An 18,790-nucleotide genomic window follows, 5' to 3' on the forward strand; every position below is an offset into this window, starting at 1 on the left:
TATGCTGGTACTAGATAACATTGGTTACGAGGTGCTAGATACCATTTTAAGTATCTTATCTATGTACCTTATCGACTCCATACAATAACCCTTGAAATACATCTTTACATTTCTCACCAGTTTTATAGTCAAGGGACCCGTCACAAAGAGGTTAGTAATTTTCCTCAGTTCTCGTTTCATTTATATGAGCAGTAAGTGCAATGCCAGATCTGCAGACAGGGAGTTTTATTCAGAACCTGGTTTTTTAACCCCTATGTTTTGTACATAAATAAGTGGTATCTAGTATCATTCAAAAAGCCAGTTTTGCTAAAGTTAAAGCACCGTGTTGATCCATCCTAATAAAAATGGTGAATCATAACAATTTGGATTGTACCATTTGTAATTTAACTTTAGTCTAATGGTGAGTAACGTTCAAAATTTTTAGAAATAACATGAGTTTGGATCATTCTTCATATGTTCAACTACTACAGACATTTACTGTTGAAAGCAAATTATTTAAAACCACAAATTGATGTATTCTTTCTTCATTTAAATTCTTAAACATTTTTTTAAAATAAACTATTCCAGAGGTAAAATATCATCATCATTAAAATATGTTTGCCACAAACAATATAAGAGCTGATTTATTGATCAATGACAGAATTCTGAGAAACTTAAATGTAAAATTAATGCCAAAATATGATACTTTGCAGTCATTATACAAGAAAATATTATTTTCCAAATCCACTAGATTTCTTTAGGCGGTAAGCTTGTAGATACATCACAACTAATATACAGACTTTATATGTGTTTAACTATTCCATATAGAAGCTATTTTACTTTTTAAATTTATTGTTATTCATTTATAATATAGTTATAAGAAAAAAATATGAAGAATATTTCTCGAGCTTTTAAAAACTGTTTCTTAAAGACACACTCATTATGTTTTCATTACCATTACATATACATACATGTAAAATAATTTCCCTTTGGATTTATTACTAGAATAACGTTTGTCTTTTTTGAAGAATTAATATGCTTACTTACTGCAACTATACAATTCTTTATATTTTTCCTTTTGCTCTGTCAGAAACTAAGCTATTCGATTTGCTCCTTTGAATTAGCTATCCTTAGCCTATGCAGAGATTTTCCTTACTTGTGTATTGGCTTATTATAATTCAGATTTTACTGTTTCTTTTTGTAATTAACAAAGAATCCAGGGGGCCAGCCCCGTGGCCTGGCCGAGTAGTTAAGTTCCCGCATTCTGCTTCATTGGCCCAGGGTTTCGCTGGTTTGAATTCTGGGCACAGACATGGCACCGCTCATCAGGCCATGCTGAGGTGGTGTCTCACATGGCACAACTAGAAGGACCCACAACTAAAAATATACAACTATGTACTGGGGGGATTGGGGAAGAAAAAGCAGGAAAAAAAAAAAGTTTGACAACAGTTGTTAGTTCAGGTGCCAATCTTAAAAAAAAAAAAAAAGAAATCCACATTACTTGAAAACAAATTATATAAATCCATGAAATAGAAACACCTGTAATTTCTATGTTGGCACCATAAGTATTACATTCACTTTTTAATGTCTTCTAATATCAAGTATGAATCTCCTATGTCATTTTAATGGGTAAATAATAGTTTATTATACAGCTGTATTGTAATTTATTTATAGTCCTCTAATGTTGGACATTTAAAGTATTTCTAGTGTCTGGTATTTAAAATAATTTTGCAATAAACTTTATAAAAGTTCATCTTTGGGCAAATTGCTTATTACTTCTTTAGAATAGATTTCTAGCAGTATATTTTCTGTTTTAAACTCTCTCTATAAAAATTGTTTCACTTTCCACTCCTAACTACAGTAAATGAAAAGATGTCTATATCCCTGGACCCTAACCTATCCTAGGGAACTTTATTTTTTAAAAATTTGCCAGTTTAATTTATGCCATTTCTTGAGAGCATCTTCAGATTCTTTAAAGGTGGCATAACATACAAACTAAATTACAAAATTGCCCTTGCAGTTTTATTAGGAACAGGAAAAAAAATAGAAATAATGGGCATGTATGACATTTCTTGAGTGGACAGATGTTAAGAGTGAAATATTTCTAAGGATAAATGCCAGAATTCAAAGATTTTATAATTTGCAAAAGTATAAAATTTATACTTAAACTCCAGAAACATTTTCTGTGTTCCCGTTATGGCTCAGTATTGTGCTGTTTTTGATTCAAATGATATATTAAACAAATTTTCTGCCTTCAAGATAACTAGTCTATTTGTGAAAACACATACAATAAGTACAAATAGAGGCATATCTGTTTAAGTATTCATTTGATTGTTTTTTAAATTGTTACCCATTTTATTCCTCGAAAGATTTGATGTGTCTGTAGATATTATATGATTAAGATGATAATGTTTTAGGGGCCGGCCCCATGGCCAAGTGGTTAAGTCTGCGCTCTCCGCTGCTGCGGCCCAGGGTTTCACCAATTCGGATCCTGCGTGCGGACATGGCACAGCTCATCAGGCTACGTTGACGCGGCGTCCCACAAGCCACAACTAGAGGGACCCACAACTAAAAATATATACAACTATGTGCTGGGGGGATTTGGGGAGAGAAAAAAAAAAAGAAGATTGGCAACAGTTGTTAGCTCAGGTGCCAATCTTTTTAAAAAAAATAAAAAAGATAATGTTTTAAAAGTTTTTGAAGTCCTATTGAGTTTTATAAGCAAAGAGTGAAGGCTTGAACATTGAGGGAAGTCTTGGTAGAGAGAATGGGTTCACAGTGTTTCCTGAACGGTTACGTGGAGAGTTAGGGAGAAGCAAAAAAAGGCAAGGTGATGAAGAGTGAGCGTCTTAAGGTGGAGGACTTTTTTTAGGCGGCAATGAGAGAAACTCTTGCTAGGTAGGGTAGTGCCATATCGTGGAAGCCTATGTGAGACACAGTTTGCAGGAATTCACTTTCTCCTGAAACCTGATGTAGGAAAAGGAGTAAAAGGTCAGTGCAATACATTTTTATGTGTGGGATTAACATGAAACAATAAAAGCTTTACAAAGATATATCTTGGTTATTGTGTGCCGATCTGAATAAAAGAAGAGACTGGAAAGCAGAGAGCTTAGCTAACTAGCTTTTGTAAAAATTAACATTCAGAGATCTTATAAATGTATCCAAGTTCACACAGCTAGTAAACAACAGAGGTGGAGTTCTAATTCTACTCTTGCTGACACCAGAATGTGTGGGTATTAGCATAGCACTGTCGATTTCACTAGAGGTGGAAAGAAGATAAAATCAATTGATGTACAGTTGTTGGCAGAAGGTAATTCCTTCTGGCTTGAGAGGAAAATTAATGAATTGTGCTTTGATTATACTGATGAAAGATGGGATTAAGACATACAAAGTAAAATTAAAGGTAAATTGACTGAAAGTTCAGAATTGGAGTTTTCTTGGAGTCACATAGAAAACTTAGAAAGGTTTCAGAGTTTTTGAGCCCTTTAGAAGAGAAATGTGTGTGTTTGTGTGTGTATGTGTGTGAGAGAGAGAGGCAGAGAGAGAGAGGCACAGACGGAGGGAGGATATGAATATGGGTGTTTTGAAAATTAAAATGAGGAATCTCAGAGAAGATGCCAGGGTATGGAAGAAGGTAAGGAGGTAAAGAATTCAATGATGGAAGAGCTCCGTGCTACAGAAGGTAGGAAAAGCAATGAAATTTTGGGTATTTCAAGGATAGGTATTGGAAACATCATAATACCTTTCACTTGTTTAAAAATAAGTAAAGCATATACTCTAGAGGTGGAACTAGGTAAATCTTGGAGATGAATAACATAAGAACACAGGAAAATATTTCATGAGAAGAGAATGGAGATGCTGCCACATGAGGAAAGACCATGACTAGTAGGTCTCTTCTCTTTCTTAAGGTTTCAGAGTCTAAGAGGAGAACAGAAAAGACAAAAATCAGGAAGTTCATGTTTATGGTGAACTTTTGAGTTTTAAAAAATCTCAGTACATTAAAGGTTGAAACTTTAGGTTGATTAGAAGGAAATATTTTTGAAACTTGTTGGTAGAAATATTATTAAAATGTATAGTCTAAAAAGTTGTATATGTTTAATCTATAATTGGAAGGAAATTAAAGGTGATTAAGGATTGAATAGGAGTTCAGAGATTGAGATGGGTGATCAATGAGACATCTTCCTCTGATGCTGAATATAGTCTGCTTTTCTGGTACTTCAGAGAATAAAGATTACAAAGGATGAAAAATACTGGGAAGATCAGTTCTTAAGTTTTGTCATTCTTAGTTTCATTAGCAGTCTTCTAAATTAAGCTGTTTCAAAGAAAGGGATACTTTTCAAAGTTGGCCCTTCCAATTTTGTTCTATAAGATGGGAGAAGAGGGAAATGAGAGCAAACTTTTATTCAGCACTTACTCTGGGCCAGAACTTGTAGTCACTCCAAGAACATAGAGCTGTTTAAGAGATCATCTTTGCTTTCAAGGAGCTCAGCATCTGTTTCTAAGAAACTTTTCTCAGTTATCCCCATAATGCAAGCATCTTCTAAGTCTTCCAATTAACAAGTTCCTTCTGTAATGTTTTCAATGCTCAAAATCTGTCCCTCTCCTAAAAAAATGAATTAAAAAGAAATAAAAGTTCATTTAAATTGTTCTAGATTTTCATCTTCCTTTTGTTTTTAAAATTTGAGCCTAGTCCATCATTGCGTCTATGATTGATTTCAGAATAACATTTATTGGGCACCTATTCTATATTAGTTATTCTGCTAGGTTATGATGTTGTAGAAATATGTATCAGTTGATTCAGCTTTTTTTTCTTTTCTGTAGCAGTATTCTCAAAGGACAACAATGACTTACAAATAGCGAAATCAATGAATTTTTCTGAGGTTTCCTTTTTCTTTATCTTTTGTGGCTTTTGACCCCACTGACCAATTCTTCCTTGTTTAAATTTTAACTTTACGTGCTGCACTTCTGTTCATCTGTTTTTCCTCTCTATTTCCATTACTGCATCCTTTATATCTGCAGCCCATGAAACATGGGACTTTTAAAGTTCATTTGTCTCTTCTCTGCATGTTGTTCCATTGTTTTAATTTTCCCATGTTTTAATTATCATCACCATCTTAATGGCTTTAATTCTAGTTCTTATTCATTCTAATCAGTACGTATCTCTGATGGTAGGGTTTAACCCAGCTTCCTTATTCATACAATGAACAGACAGATCAGGACCATCTTCATTTTTTTCCTTTAAGTTCTTTCATTTGTGGTCTAAATCCACATCTCTAATTCGTAACCCTTTCATAGACTCCAGGCTGACATTTCCAAGATGTCCTGCAATTATTTTAACTAACTAATTTTAAACATTTACCCTCCCATCTTCCGCCTCAAGCTTTGCTCCTCTTCCTCATTTCCTCAGTTCTGCTAATACCTCTCCCAACATTATGCAGGTTTGACCATTGGCTTCCACTTTGGCTCCATCATCCTCTCTCTCTTCCTGTCCAGTCCATCACCAAGTTTTCCCACACCAGCTCTTTCTTTTTTTTTAAAGTTGGAATCATCTTTTTAGTTGTATTTTTTCTTTCATAATAATACCCAGTATACAACCTTGCACAGGACAAGTGTTCAGTAAATATTTGTTAAAAGGGAGGTCTCATTCTTCTTCTTGTCTAACTGCTGTTAGCACTCATTCAGAAATGTTCCATCATAATTAAAGCCAATAAAATGAGAATCAGAGCAACATTCCCTTTTTTTCCACCTCTAGCTCAAGTACCACATTTATATCACCTGAAATAGAATAAACTGGTTAGAAAAACAATGTTCTTTGAGCCCCTATACAACATAAATTCAGTGAAAATCTGTTCAAACCGCAACTTAATTAAAGGGTTTAGCTGCCAAATAATATGTTCTGGTTGAAGCCGAGTTCATATTATGGAGTGTCTCATGAATAGCAGCACAAGCTCTCTACTTTGCTGTTGATTTTCTCATGGGAACTTCATGCGAAGGAGAGTGATACCTCCCTGTTGACTTTAACTTTTACAAATGCAAAGCATGCTGAAATTGTACATAATTCTCTTCTAAAGAAAAGGAAATAGCATTTCAATGGTTTTCCTCAGTGTCTTGTTGAGTTATGGCAGGGCACAATTATGTCTGTTAAATTAATTTACCAGATGGAAGGTTACATTTTATATTTTGCTGATTAAGTTGTAGGAGACTGGAATTGTATCTCATACTGTAAAGAACATATATAAAAGTAAAAATGTTTTAATTACCTACATTTTGAAAGTGGTTTAAACTGGGGTTTTTTCCCCTCCTTTTACTTACATTGCACTAAAAAGGGAAATTGTTCTTAGAAATGGGCCTTATCATACGTTTGTCATTTGGCTTAATAGTTTAATATCTCAAATGGAATCTTTAAAAAAGTAAAATGTTCCCAGTTGAATGAGTTTTGGAAATTGCTTGCTTATTGTGGCTGTTTAACATATACAAACTAATCAGCATTTAGGGTTAAAATAAATGATCCTTAACTTACATCCTTACAGAAGTTTAACAGAAAAATTTAAAAGAAAAAAAGCTATACTTTTGTCTTTTTTTTCTCCTTTGGGTCTTTTTACAAATAAGTAAATAGATTAATAAAACCTTTACCTTTTATAGAACATTAAGTCTGATAAACTGGTAAATATTAATTTTAAGTAAATTATTGTCCTGATATTTTTGCTAAGTGATGGGCATATATCATTAATAGTTGTCTTTAGTACCCTACTTCCTTACCTAAAAATAATACAATAAAAATAGAGCACAGTAAAACCTGATCTAGTTAGAACCAATATTTTAGAATATTCAGACTTCCAAAGCCATACCAACCTTGGAATTCATTAGACTGCTGTTTTGGCTTCCTATGGCTCCTGTAATAAATTACCACAAACTTACTTGCTTAAAACAACATGGATATATTATTTTACTGTACTAAAGGTCAGAAGTCCAAAATGGGTCTCAGTGGGCTAAAATCGAGGTGTCAGCAGGGCTGTGTTCCTTTCCAGATGCTCCAGGGGCTGTTCCGTCTCCTTGCCCGTTCCAGCTTCTGGGGGCTGCCTGCATTCTCTGGCTTGTGGCCGCCTTCCATCTTCAAAGCCAGCATGACTAATTGAGGCTTCCTCGAACTGCATCACTCTGACACTCTTCTGCCCCTCTCTTCCATATTTTTAAAGGACCCTTGTGATTATATTGGGCCCACCTGGATAATCCAGGATGATCTCATCTTTAAGACAGCTGATTAGCAACCTTAAATCCATCTACAACTTTAATTCCCTTTTTACCAGGTATAGTAACAGTCACAAGTTCTGGGGAGTAGAACATAGACATCTTTGGCAGGGGCATTATTCTGCCTACCACAGCTACTTAGAATTTATATTAGGCTGATGTTTTCTACAGCATACTTTGACTTACTACTCCTTTACCATTTTATTTGAAGTTTGTTTGAGGTTTATTTATCCAGACAACCATCAAGAGAAAGTTGGCTAAATAGAAGGTGTTTAACTGAAAGTCTGTCTAGAGAAGGGTTCTAGGGTGACCTTATTAAATCCAGAGGCAAAATACTGCCTTTTACATCAGTCCAAAATAGATAATAGTGTTTCCTTATAATTATGTATTATAAAGGAAATTTATCATGAAGCTAACAAAGTAAAGCTATGAATTCCGTTCAAGCAGAGGTGAATTACCAAGGACATTCCAAAACCATAAAGTTTACAAAATCAAAACTTGCAAAGGAAAATAAATAATAACAAGAGCTGCCCAAATGACTTGGAAACTTTGAAACAGAAAAAGAAGAGCAGGAAACAAGGTGGCATTTGAGCTGGAGAGAGGACAAACTCCTGTTGACCAGAAGTCAACTCTGACCGTTTGTCATTGGTGCTCTTGATCCATGGCAACTGGATGTATCTGTGGGGTTCTGAAGGGCCAGATAAACTAGTGGTTGCACCTCAAGACTTGGAATTATATCAAAGCAGATAACAGTTCTAAGTAGCAGTAATTAAATGTTAAAAAAATATATGTACATGACAAGATTGACCAGAAAGTCACTAAAACTAAGTTGAATAATGTGATCCCTAAAGAGACTAATGGAACCACTTTCTACATAGTCACCTGTCCAGAAATCTGGGAGGCACACTGGGCTACTGGTTCTCCTTGATCTCATCAGATACTAACTTCTGTCATTGCTTGCTCTTAAACCTCCTCTTTCTCCTCATACCTTCTGTTATAGTTCAGTAGCCATTTAGTTCAATCTCCATTCCAGTTATTGACTGTTCTCTGATTCCAACTTAACCCTGTCCAGTCAGCCCTCTGTCTTTTTAAAATTTAAATCTAGTCTTTCTACCCTCCTACTTAAAAGTCATTTAATACCTCTTTTATCATGTACAAGGCTGAAGTCCTTCCTTGGCATGCGCAAACTCTCTCCTCCCTCTTTCCCTCCCTAACCTTCTCCCTTACCTTCCCTGTCTCCACCATGTCATACCACTTTGCCCTAGCAGTACCAAACAATTTGCAATTCCATGAATGAGACTTTTGTTTCACACTCATACAAGCCATTCACACCTGGTTTTCCAAATGGTCCTTGTTATTCCTAAAGTGTATGATTGAATAGCTCAGACTCATCTTTAAATGCTTAGCTGATACATACTTACCTCTGGTAAGCTTTACTTGGTGCCTTCGCATCACTCACCAAGCTACCCTAAATACTCACTATGTTCTTTATGCCAAATATCTATGCCCAAGTATACCTGGATATATCTCTGTGCATATATGTTTATATTAAAATTAAAATTCTCTACTTTGCTAAGAAATCCTTGAAGATAATATCTATAGCTTGTTTGGTATTGTATCCCCAGCATCTTTAGACAACTCATAATAGGCACTGAAAAAATTTCTCTTCTATGAATAAATAAGTATATGGAATAAAATAGGAACTAATATACATCTCTTTAGGTATTTAAAATATAGGAAGATTCTTTATGAAAAAATTTTTGAGAATTTAATTCACAGTAATATTTTGTAGGAAAAAGATTGAGTAACTGCTTCTGGATGGTTATAAACTGGTCAAGTCAGAAGAAAACAAAGAAAAAAAATGAAATAAGAAGCTGGAGAATGATTTTATAGTTTTACAGGAATCAACTAAAACTTTTCAGGTAGACGTCACAGACAAAAAGTTGAAAGTCATATATTTGAAGAATAAGATAATTTATTATATTATAATTTGAAGAATAAACTATGGCATTTAAAATTAGACAGTGATTTACTATATTTACTGTATAGCTTTATATTCAGACTTCTGAATTCTTTAAAGTCAGGAGAATGGATATTATTGTCCACATTTGCAAGCAAGAAAATTGAGGCACAGAGATGTTGAATAATACCTTACCCAAATCACAGAGTGGCAGAGTCAAGACTGGAAAACAACTCCAGACTCATGAATGTAACCAGGTGAGGTTCATGCTGAGAGCACAAATAAGTACAATAAAGGTTAGATTTATGGGGATACCCAGGGAGTTATCAGGCAATAGCTATTAATTTTCTGGACCATACAATCCTGACGTAAGTCTGTTTTCTGGGAGGAATTGCGTGCTGTCTCAGCATGTGTCCATATCAAATACCGGGCTGCCCCTGCACAGATCTCACCCACTAAGATGGTCCTCAGCCTGTCATGAAATCAGTTCACACCTGTGTTTATACATGTAGCTCTTATGAACTGTCCTGGTAGAAAGTATGTTAAAAAGTTTTACATCCACAAATAAAACTACTTTTCATGACATTTCTATTTAAGAGAGTATATGAAAGATACATCTAATAGAGGAGGTAAATAAAAGTGTAAAGTACACCGCAAAATTTTTTTCATGCATAAACAGGAATTCATTACTGAAAGAAGATTAATAGCAGAATTGAGTAATTAATTCTGAATGTTTATTTTTTAGTATAGATTTTAGAACTGAAGAGGACTTTTAAGAAAAAAAAGATATAACTATATCTGTAAATTCAGATTCCCCCAAAAGTAGCATGTTATTTAAGTTGTGAAATACTAGTTCCAAAGCAAGACTTTAATATAAACCTTCAGGCTTTAGGTTAAAAGGATATTTTAGAAACTGAGTTGAAGAAGACTGAAACATGCTCCTAATCTAGTTTGTTTTATTGAAGTGGTAATTCAAAATTTTGCTATATTTTCAAAATACAGACTTTCAAATATTATCTTTTCCTGGGTAAATAAAATATTTTATATTTGAAAATTAAAGCATATAAAAGAATTAACATATGAAGGTATTCTAGACTGTATGGGATATGGATTTCCTTGACTCCAAAACATGGTATTTTTGATGCTTGCCAGAAAAATGAAATTCCTTCTGCATCCCACATCTGATCTGTAAGACCTCTTGCCATAACGTTCATCATCATGAAACTCTTAGAAATTAAAGAAGTTGAAGTTCAGCTAGTTTTCTTCTCAATAGCATTTGAAACCCAGCCTTTTAATGTAAGTTTCCTTTCGTGTTTTGATATATGCAAACATGCATTTATTCATTCAACAACAGTTTATTGAGACGCAGCATGAGTCTAAAGTACTGAGAATAGACACAAAATTAATTATTACATTTACTGTTCTGAGTGCTCTGTGTGGTAATGTAATGTCAGTGAAACAATGAGGGTGAGAGCCATGTTGCCGTGGCTTGAGGTTATAAAGTGGTGGTGGCGAGTGTAAGGCTACTTAAAAACACACACACACAAAACTTGACTGTGAATTAAAGCATAGAATGCAGACAGTAGCCAATAGTGTCTTATCTCAAGAGGGCTTATTTTTATTTGAATGGGAAAAATCTGAGCATGTCTACATGCTGAGGAGAAAGTCAGAAGAGAGATTATATGTGGTTGGTTCCAAGAGACACAGTGTTAGAATATGGCAGCTCCTCAGGTAGCCCTGTGGCAGGGAGATAGCAGAAGAAATCCAGGAGACAGAGATGCTGGTGGATAAACCAACAGGTGTCTAGTATAGCAGGGAAGACTAATCAATGCCAGAGAAGGGATCTGAGGCTGGTGATGGAGGCCTGCCCTTCACCTGTGATTATAGAGCTAAACATGCACTGCAGGTGGAATTGTTGAATATTCCAAATATTTATTAGTATGAAGACACATTATTAATCTAGTACTTAATCTTGATTAATAATTAGTGATCTTAATAATATTATGAACCACTACTCAAGGAGGACTTCTTCCTTTTCTCATTATGATCATTTCCCATGAGAACGAAGGACTTCTATATACCGCGATATGTGGTGTCAAATTTTTGTCCAAATTATTGGTGTAAAGAATAGTCCTAGTTTAGGTTTAAAAGTGAACAAAGACAAAAGGCGCACAGTAGGCAATCATTCTTAGTAGAAGGTGATGTATTTGAGACATAGAACTAAATAGAGTAGAAATTATAAACAGGCAAGTAAAAAAAGTGAGGAAAATATGTAAAGTCAACTCTTAACCAAAAAGCATTTTAAATATACTGAAAAAAGATCAGAAAAGGACTATCGTTATTTTTGTTGTTGTTGTAGATAACATTGCCCTAGGCAAAGGGAGTAGACCTGTTCTAGCCCTCTAGCCCTCTGCTTATCTTTTTAGTTTGTGTGTTTTATTTTAATAAGTCCCTTAGTCTTATGTGTAGACTGCATTAAACATGAATGTATTCAACATCTATCTGTTGAACAACTTTTTTGGTGACAGCCAGCTAGTTGAGCTAGATACTTTATTCCACCCTTTAATATCCCACCGTGATGTATGCTAGGCATTGTCACTGTTCTATAATAGATGATAAAATGATTCATGGAGATCGAACAACTCACCCAACGTTGCAGTTAGCATATAAAAAGTTAGCAGTGAAATCTGAGTCTGGCTTGCTTCTGTCAGAGACCTGTTGCTTCTACAAAAGATGGTTTCCATGTCTGTATGTGTGTGTATGTATATGAAAATGACACCCCCACACTCACGTACACACTCATACACACCAACTTCCTAGTGAAATGACAAGTCACTTATTGTGCCTTGGAATCCTAACTTTTTAACCTGTGCTTCTGCTACCTAACTTTGTTATTCCTTTCCCGTTGTTTATTCGCATACCCTGTCACGCCTACATTCACTCTGCACCTTGGAGATCAGTATGAGAAGAAAGATTTGAAATACATTTAGTTCAAGAGGCATTCTTCGCATGTCTTCTGTTTCCTTTTGTCTACTTTTATTTATATATTTATTTATTTAATTTTGGTGAAGAAGACTGGCCCTGAGCTAACGTCTGTGCCAATCTTCCTCTATTTTGTATGTGGGACACCGCCTAAGCATGACTTGATGAGCAGTGAGTAGGCCCATACCCAGAATCTGAACCCCAGGCCACCAAAGCAGAGTGCATGAACTTAACCACTACACCACTGGGCTGGCCCCCAATTTATTTTAAGTGAAAAGAGAAAAATATTTTAGTTCTGTTTTCTTTATGTTAATGTTGATTGTTTTCATTTCAATAATGATAATTTTTGTGTAAGGTTTTCATCTCAGCAGACAAATGCATTCAGATGAGCACACACACTAAAAAGCTTGCCCTCTGTTTCTGTGATTAATTGAGATGTAGAGAGTGATGGGTGTGGGGTAAAAATAGAAAAGCAATTAGTGCAACTAGGCATGAAATACATTCAAATACAAACAGAATGTCTCCCCAGGATTTGCATCCCATTAGTAAGTCACCAGAATGGAAATCTTCAGCCTTTGGGGAGACCAGAGCATTAAAAATGGAATTAACTCTAACTGCACACTGAGTCAGCATAATAGGTCATTAATTCTGCTGCTTGGGTATGTATCATGCTGAGCTTTGGTGTGTGGGCTTCTGAAATGTTAGGAGTGAGTTTATAAAGCATTACAAGGACTAAATGATGGTTATCTATCATTCCAACCTTCATCCTAACCACTGAGATAGTAATGTCTCTGGTGACTCAAAACCAGTATTGAAGTACAGACAGAAGTTTTTGCTAGAACCAGTGGATGTGGACCTTTACTTATGAAAGTTGCATATTGTACATTTTGAGAAAATAAATTTATGTTACACTTTAAAGAATATTAGTGACTCCTAGTTTTTAAAAAGCTATGTCCTCAATTGATAAAAGTAAAAATATCACAATGCCTCAAATATTATCCTTCCCCAAATTGAGAATTATTTCTTTCTGCATATATCTATAAGCAATAGAAGTTGACTAACTTTGCTTTCTTTAGAAATATCAGTGGTATGAAAATTTTTTAAAAATAATTTTCTAAGTATAAAATGTATTGAAATATTTAATATTTTTGAGCTACGTAGAGCACTCCCTTATTTCTGATAATCTTTCCTTTTCCTTTATTCTTCTACATCCTCGTGGAGAATCTCTAACAATTATTATCATCTCCTTTAATGATTCCAGTGTAGTACTGTTATTAACGACTGCCGTTTACTCATTGCTTACCCCAGCGTTTCTCACACTTGGCAATATTGACAATTGGGTCCCGATATTTCTTTGTTGTGGAAGCTGTCCTATGCATGGTAGGATGTTTAGCAGCATCGCTGCCTCTACCCACTAGTTTCCAGTAGCAACTCCCCATACTGACAATCAAAACTATCTTCAGAAATTGCCAAATGTCCTTTGGTGTCAGAATCTTCCCTGGTTGAGAACCGCTGATTTATCCTCTACCAGACATTATTTCATTTGATTCTACAATAATTTTCCAAAATATGTAGGACTGTGTTAACCAGAGTCTTGGCAGGGAACTAAACCTACACAATATGGGTCATAGACTTTTATGAAGGGACTACTTACAATTGCTTAGGGATGTTCAGGCACCCAGAAACTAGCAATAATGGGAAGCCATTCCTACCCCTAGGGCTGAAGAAGCAAGGAGAGGAAATAATGTTCCTGGAGTGCTGGGAAAGCCCAAGTCATGGAGCGGAGGATGGAGATGAAGTCAGGAAGAGGCAAAACTGTAGTCAGTAATGTAGCACTGTAGCAGAGAGCACAGGATACCCTGGCCACTCACTCCTCCTTCATCCTTTGATCACTAGCAAGTCCTACCAGTGGGTTAAGCCCAAATGGAGTCCAACTAGCAAATAACTGGAGTGACACAACCCCAGGATTCAGCCCCATGGGCTCAGAAAAAGACAGAAAGTGGAATCTGTCGGGGCAAATGGAGAAGAAAACCCAGAAAAAATTATCCCCATTTTAACATGAGAAACTAAAGTTTAAAGATATAAAGTAAGTCATCCAAAGCCAAATAGCTAATGGACAGAGCAGGCATTTAAATGCACATCTCTTTTACTCTGTGCACTACAAAGGTATCATCATAGCTGATTTGCGTAAATGAACTGGTATTCAGTGAGACTATGAATTATTCAGTTATTGATTTTAGTAGCTGAGAGATGCATGATCAGAACCCAGCTCTCATTTCTATTTTGGTGTTCACTTTTGTAATGCTGACCATTTAAAGAAATTTAAGAGCTGTATATCCAGCCCATTCACAAATAGACAAACACAGGAATGAAAGCTATGTGCCCACCTGAGAAATAATTTATTTCTGAAAAGCTTGTGGATTTCTAGGTTTTATGTAGAATATTTAAATGGCATATACTGTTTTCCCAAGCTGTTGGCATATTTTTGTCTTGATTGCAGAAACTTGGCTCTAGCTGGTGCAACGTGTTACAAGAAGGAGGAGAACTGGACCGAGAATCAGATTTGGGGTCTAGTCCTGGCTGTCATTCCTAGCTGTGTATCCCTCAGCAGTAGTAGCAATAATAAAAATTCCATAAACCCTTTTTTCTTTTGCATTCATCTAGATCTTCACAGTTGTTCTCAAGTGTCTAATCAGGTGGCCACAACTTTGTGAAATAAGGAATGTGTTAGATCTTCATGTTTCACAAATGAAGAGTCAGGTTCAGAAAGTACTAGAATCTCACTGAAAATCCCAGAGCTGGAAAGTGGTGCCATGTGGACTTAAATAACTCCACATCTTCCCACTTGAAACAAGTGCCTTTTCAAGTAATTAATCAACTGATTTACTCCCTCTGGACAGCCAATCTGTAGTATTTAAGCCATTAGATTTCATCATAAAGTCATGTCTAGACCAAAGTCAGAATCTGATTTTTGTCCTAGGATTATAAGCAAGGTGACAGTGGATTCCAATATAGTTAGCACATAGGGGTTCCCCATTCTTTCCTTTCTAGGTTTTAGATGAATATATTTATAAACTTATAGCCTTTCAGTGACAAAACTGGTGTTTTTAAAGAATTTCAAAATAAATATATATGGGGGAAAGTCTAAGTAAATTAATAGAGTCACGTTTTCTTCCTTTAATCCTAGGTAAGTTGGATGCTAGTAATTCAGATTCAGACTTCTCCACTAAGATAAAGTGGGTTGACACTCCTGGAAGGTCTGGCAAGAACCTTAATCCTTCCCCCAAACTCCTTACCTTCTTTGCCTCAAGGCAGGAGGTCCAGGGAAGTGATACATTTTGAGTCTCTAGTCAGTCTTGGTAGTTTAGTGGTTAAGATTCGGCACCGCTGTGGCCCGGGTTCCTTTCCCGAACAAGGAACCACCCCATGCATCTGTTGGTTGACATACTATGGTGGCTGGGGGTTGCTGTGATGCTGAAAACTGCCACCGATATTTCAAATACCAGCAGCCTCATCATCTGTGGTACACAGGTTTCAGTGGAGCTTCCAGACTAAGAAAGACTAATAAAAAGGACCTGGCCACCCCCTTCGGAGAAAACTGGCCATGAAAACCCAATGAAGCAGAGCATTGTCTAATATAGCACCAGAAGGTGACAGGATGGCACAAAAAGACCGGGCAGGGTTCTGCTCTGCTGTACACAGGGTCACCAGGAGTCAGAAATGACTCAAGGGCACTAACAACAAAGTCAATGAGCTTCTTGTTCTAAGTCCTGATCTCTGCCCTCTAAGCCCATTTTCTACTTTTTCAGTATTTTCAGGCACAAAATCAGGTGTACAACGCACAAAAAATTAATGTTTTATTTTTTTAACTGAATATTTCTTTCACGTTTCTATTTCACGTAGCCAGTTCCAAGAAAACTTAGAATGTGAGGGTTCTCAGGCCAGATTAAAGCTACAGAGAAGGGGGAAACAAAGAACAAAGAGAAAACTAAAGTACAGATATTTGAAGTCTAAAACCAAAAAAAAAATTTAAAAAAAGAAAAGATTGCAATTTCTACTTTTGATAGGTCTGGCAAAAATATAAAATTCCTTCACAGAAAACGTTTTCACTGATCAAAAATTCTAGCTACATTCTAATGTTGTATCTAGATATAGATGATTAGTAATGCTTTGGAAGAAACAGTTTTATAATTGTTATAGTATTTGTACATGAGGAATGGCAGAAGAGCAGTATTTTCAGTATTTCCAAGAATAGCCTTGAGCTAGACTACCTGGTACAGATCTTGGCTTCATCCATTTTTACCTAGGTGACCCTGGGCAAGTTACTTACCCTCTCTCTGTGTTTTGGTTTCCTCATTGATATAATCAAGGTATAAGGAGAATCTATCCCATACAGATTTTTTATGGTTAAACAAGTTCATATTGACAAAGCTTTTAGAACAGTAGTGGAACATAGACATCATTATATGAATGTTAATTGTCATCAGAAACATATGTTCCATAAGCATCATCATCAATATCATCATCATCATCACCACCATCATCATCATCATCGATTTCTACTCTACAGAGATCTAATCCAATGTTTCCATTCTTTTAAAGTATAATTATTTTAAAACCTAATAAATAATGACTAATAGGGCATCACTATTTAGAGTACTTTAACCAAAGAAATAGTAACATATGTATGAATAATGTGCATTCATATTTTGGAACATACAACCTAACTCAGAAATTTCAATTCTAAGACTTGGCCACCGTCCTCTCCACTTGCTTGTATGCTAAATGTATACAACAATTTATATGTAGTGATTTGACTTGGTTTGGTGTTATTATACTGAATATATTTTCCCACGATTTCGGGTTAAAAACTACTGACAAAGAAATATTCCAGGAGTCAGAATTAGACATAAATTCTATGCTACAGAGGTGTCTTCTTATGATCAGAAGTCAGGCTGGAGTCTCTAAAATCACATTAGGGTACTGTTTTTGTGGTTATTGAGTTTCACCCTTGAGAGAATTAAAAGGGCTGATGATGAAGTGTAATAAATCTTACTCAGGCCCAAACATACTTAGTGACTAAACTTCCCATTAACAATCCCAATTCTGCTGGAAAAAATAAGTAGAAAACTTATATTTTCACTTCTTTTTCGCTTTGCATTTAGAGAAGGAGAAAAGCATTTCACAAATTTCATCAAAATAATTACTCTGTTTGTCTGCTTAATTAATTTAGAGTCAATGTCTTATTTACATGCTTGGGGTTTTAATTTGAGATGAGAAGGGACCAAGAAAAGGGTGAGCCGGTTTTTATACACATGAGCAATTGGCTCTCTATTTTTTAATTTTTATCTATTTTCTTTGTCTCAATCCCCAGCCTCTGAGCCCAACTTGAAGGTGCGGTCCAGGTTAAAACAGAAAGTGGCAGAGAGGAGAAGCAGCCCCTTACTCAGGCGGAAGGATGGAAATGTTGTCACTTCATTCAAGAAGCGAATGTTTGAGGTGACAGGTAATTGAGGACTGGGCAGACATACACTAAAAAATGCTGGGAGTAGGAATGGAAACAAAATAGTTTAGAATAAATATGCCTGTTGCATATTGAAAGTATTTTAAGGAGAAACATTTCTTGAAAGGAAATGATATTGAAAACTCACAAGTAGTTCAGCAAACCTTGCCATGCATTCACCAACTGTGCTAAACAGGAAATGACTGAAAAACAGAACTATGTGTCAATCTAGGCATAACTAGGGAGCGCCAAAGCTCACCTTCATTTTTTCAGAAACAGGCAGTCCATTTTGGGAATGCCAACCAGGAGACTATAACTTTTAATGAAATTTGATCAGAAATGAGCAGAGGGAGGTCCAAGAAGAACACTTCCCCCATACTCAGACATGAATGTAGAAAATTCATCTGGGAAAATTAAACTACGTGGAACAGCAAAATCTTGACTTTTCAACAAATTTACAGAACTCATAAATGACTTTATGTGTTTACTAGTGAACTGGGACTTATGGCAGGAGGGGGATATATTGCCTTTTATGAAGGGAAAGAGACTGTCATTTTCACTAGTCTCAAATGGAAGACTTCTTATTTTTTTAGCTGCGTGGTTAGTAGTGGGGTGAACAGGTTAGGAAATTCAACCTGATGTCTTACAAAGCTCCTTAGTCCCAGTTGTACCTGGTCTGAAATTAGAGAAGACCTAGGGATACAAGAAGCAAAAAGGCTAGCAAAAAATAATAATACTGACTACTGTTTATTGAGTACCTACTTAGAGCTGTGCATTGTATCTGGTCATTTCCTTTGGTTGCATCAATAAAGAAGTGGTAATCTGCAACCATTTTGCCTTGCGGAATAAGAAATATTAAATTAATTAAAATTATTTCATTAGAGTTTATATTTATTTTCCAATATCAAATACGTACACCAATTGAGTTCTAAATTCAGAGTACAGACTTTTTTTTCAAAAAACATATTTGTATTTAAGTAAAAATTTTAATTAAGTTTTCATAATAGTGGTTCTTGGTAGAGATGGGGATTTGGGAAGTGGATCTGATTTAATGAATGTAGAGAATAATGAACATATCAATTGTGTAATGCAAATAGATATAGGTGATTTTTCTAATG

The 18,790-nt window shown here is 35.6% G+C and overlaps 1 protein-coding gene across 45 annotated transcripts in view; it reads left to right on the plus strand.

Annotated features, from left to right (window-relative positions):
- The window catches only part of HDAC9 (histone deacetylase 9), an 866,113-nt gene that overhangs the window by 489,789 nt on the left and 357,534 nt on the right, over positions 1-18,790 (plus strand). For 31 of the 45 annotated variants that reach the window (XR_011503369.1, XM_070509723.1, XM_070509733.1 and 28 more), the window contains one exon: positions 17,544-17,675. The exons of the other annotated variants lie outside the window; for them this stretch is intronic. Coding sequence is in view for 30 of the 31 variants with exons in the window: in XM_070509723.1 (XP_070365824.1) it covers positions 17,544-17,675 (132 nt within the window). In the remaining variant the exon portion in view is untranslated. The remainder of the gene's footprint in view (positions 1-17,543; positions 17,676-18,790) is intronic. 45 annotated transcript variants of the gene reach the window in all.

Source organism: Equus asinus, chromosome 1, assembly GCF_041296235.1.
Source record: "Equus asinus isolate D_3611 breed Donkey chromosome 1, EquAss-T2T_v2, whole genome shotgun sequence".
In the NCBI taxonomy this organism is placed as follows: domain Eukaryota; kingdom Metazoa; phylum Chordata; class Mammalia; order Perissodactyla; family Equidae; genus Equus; species Equus asinus.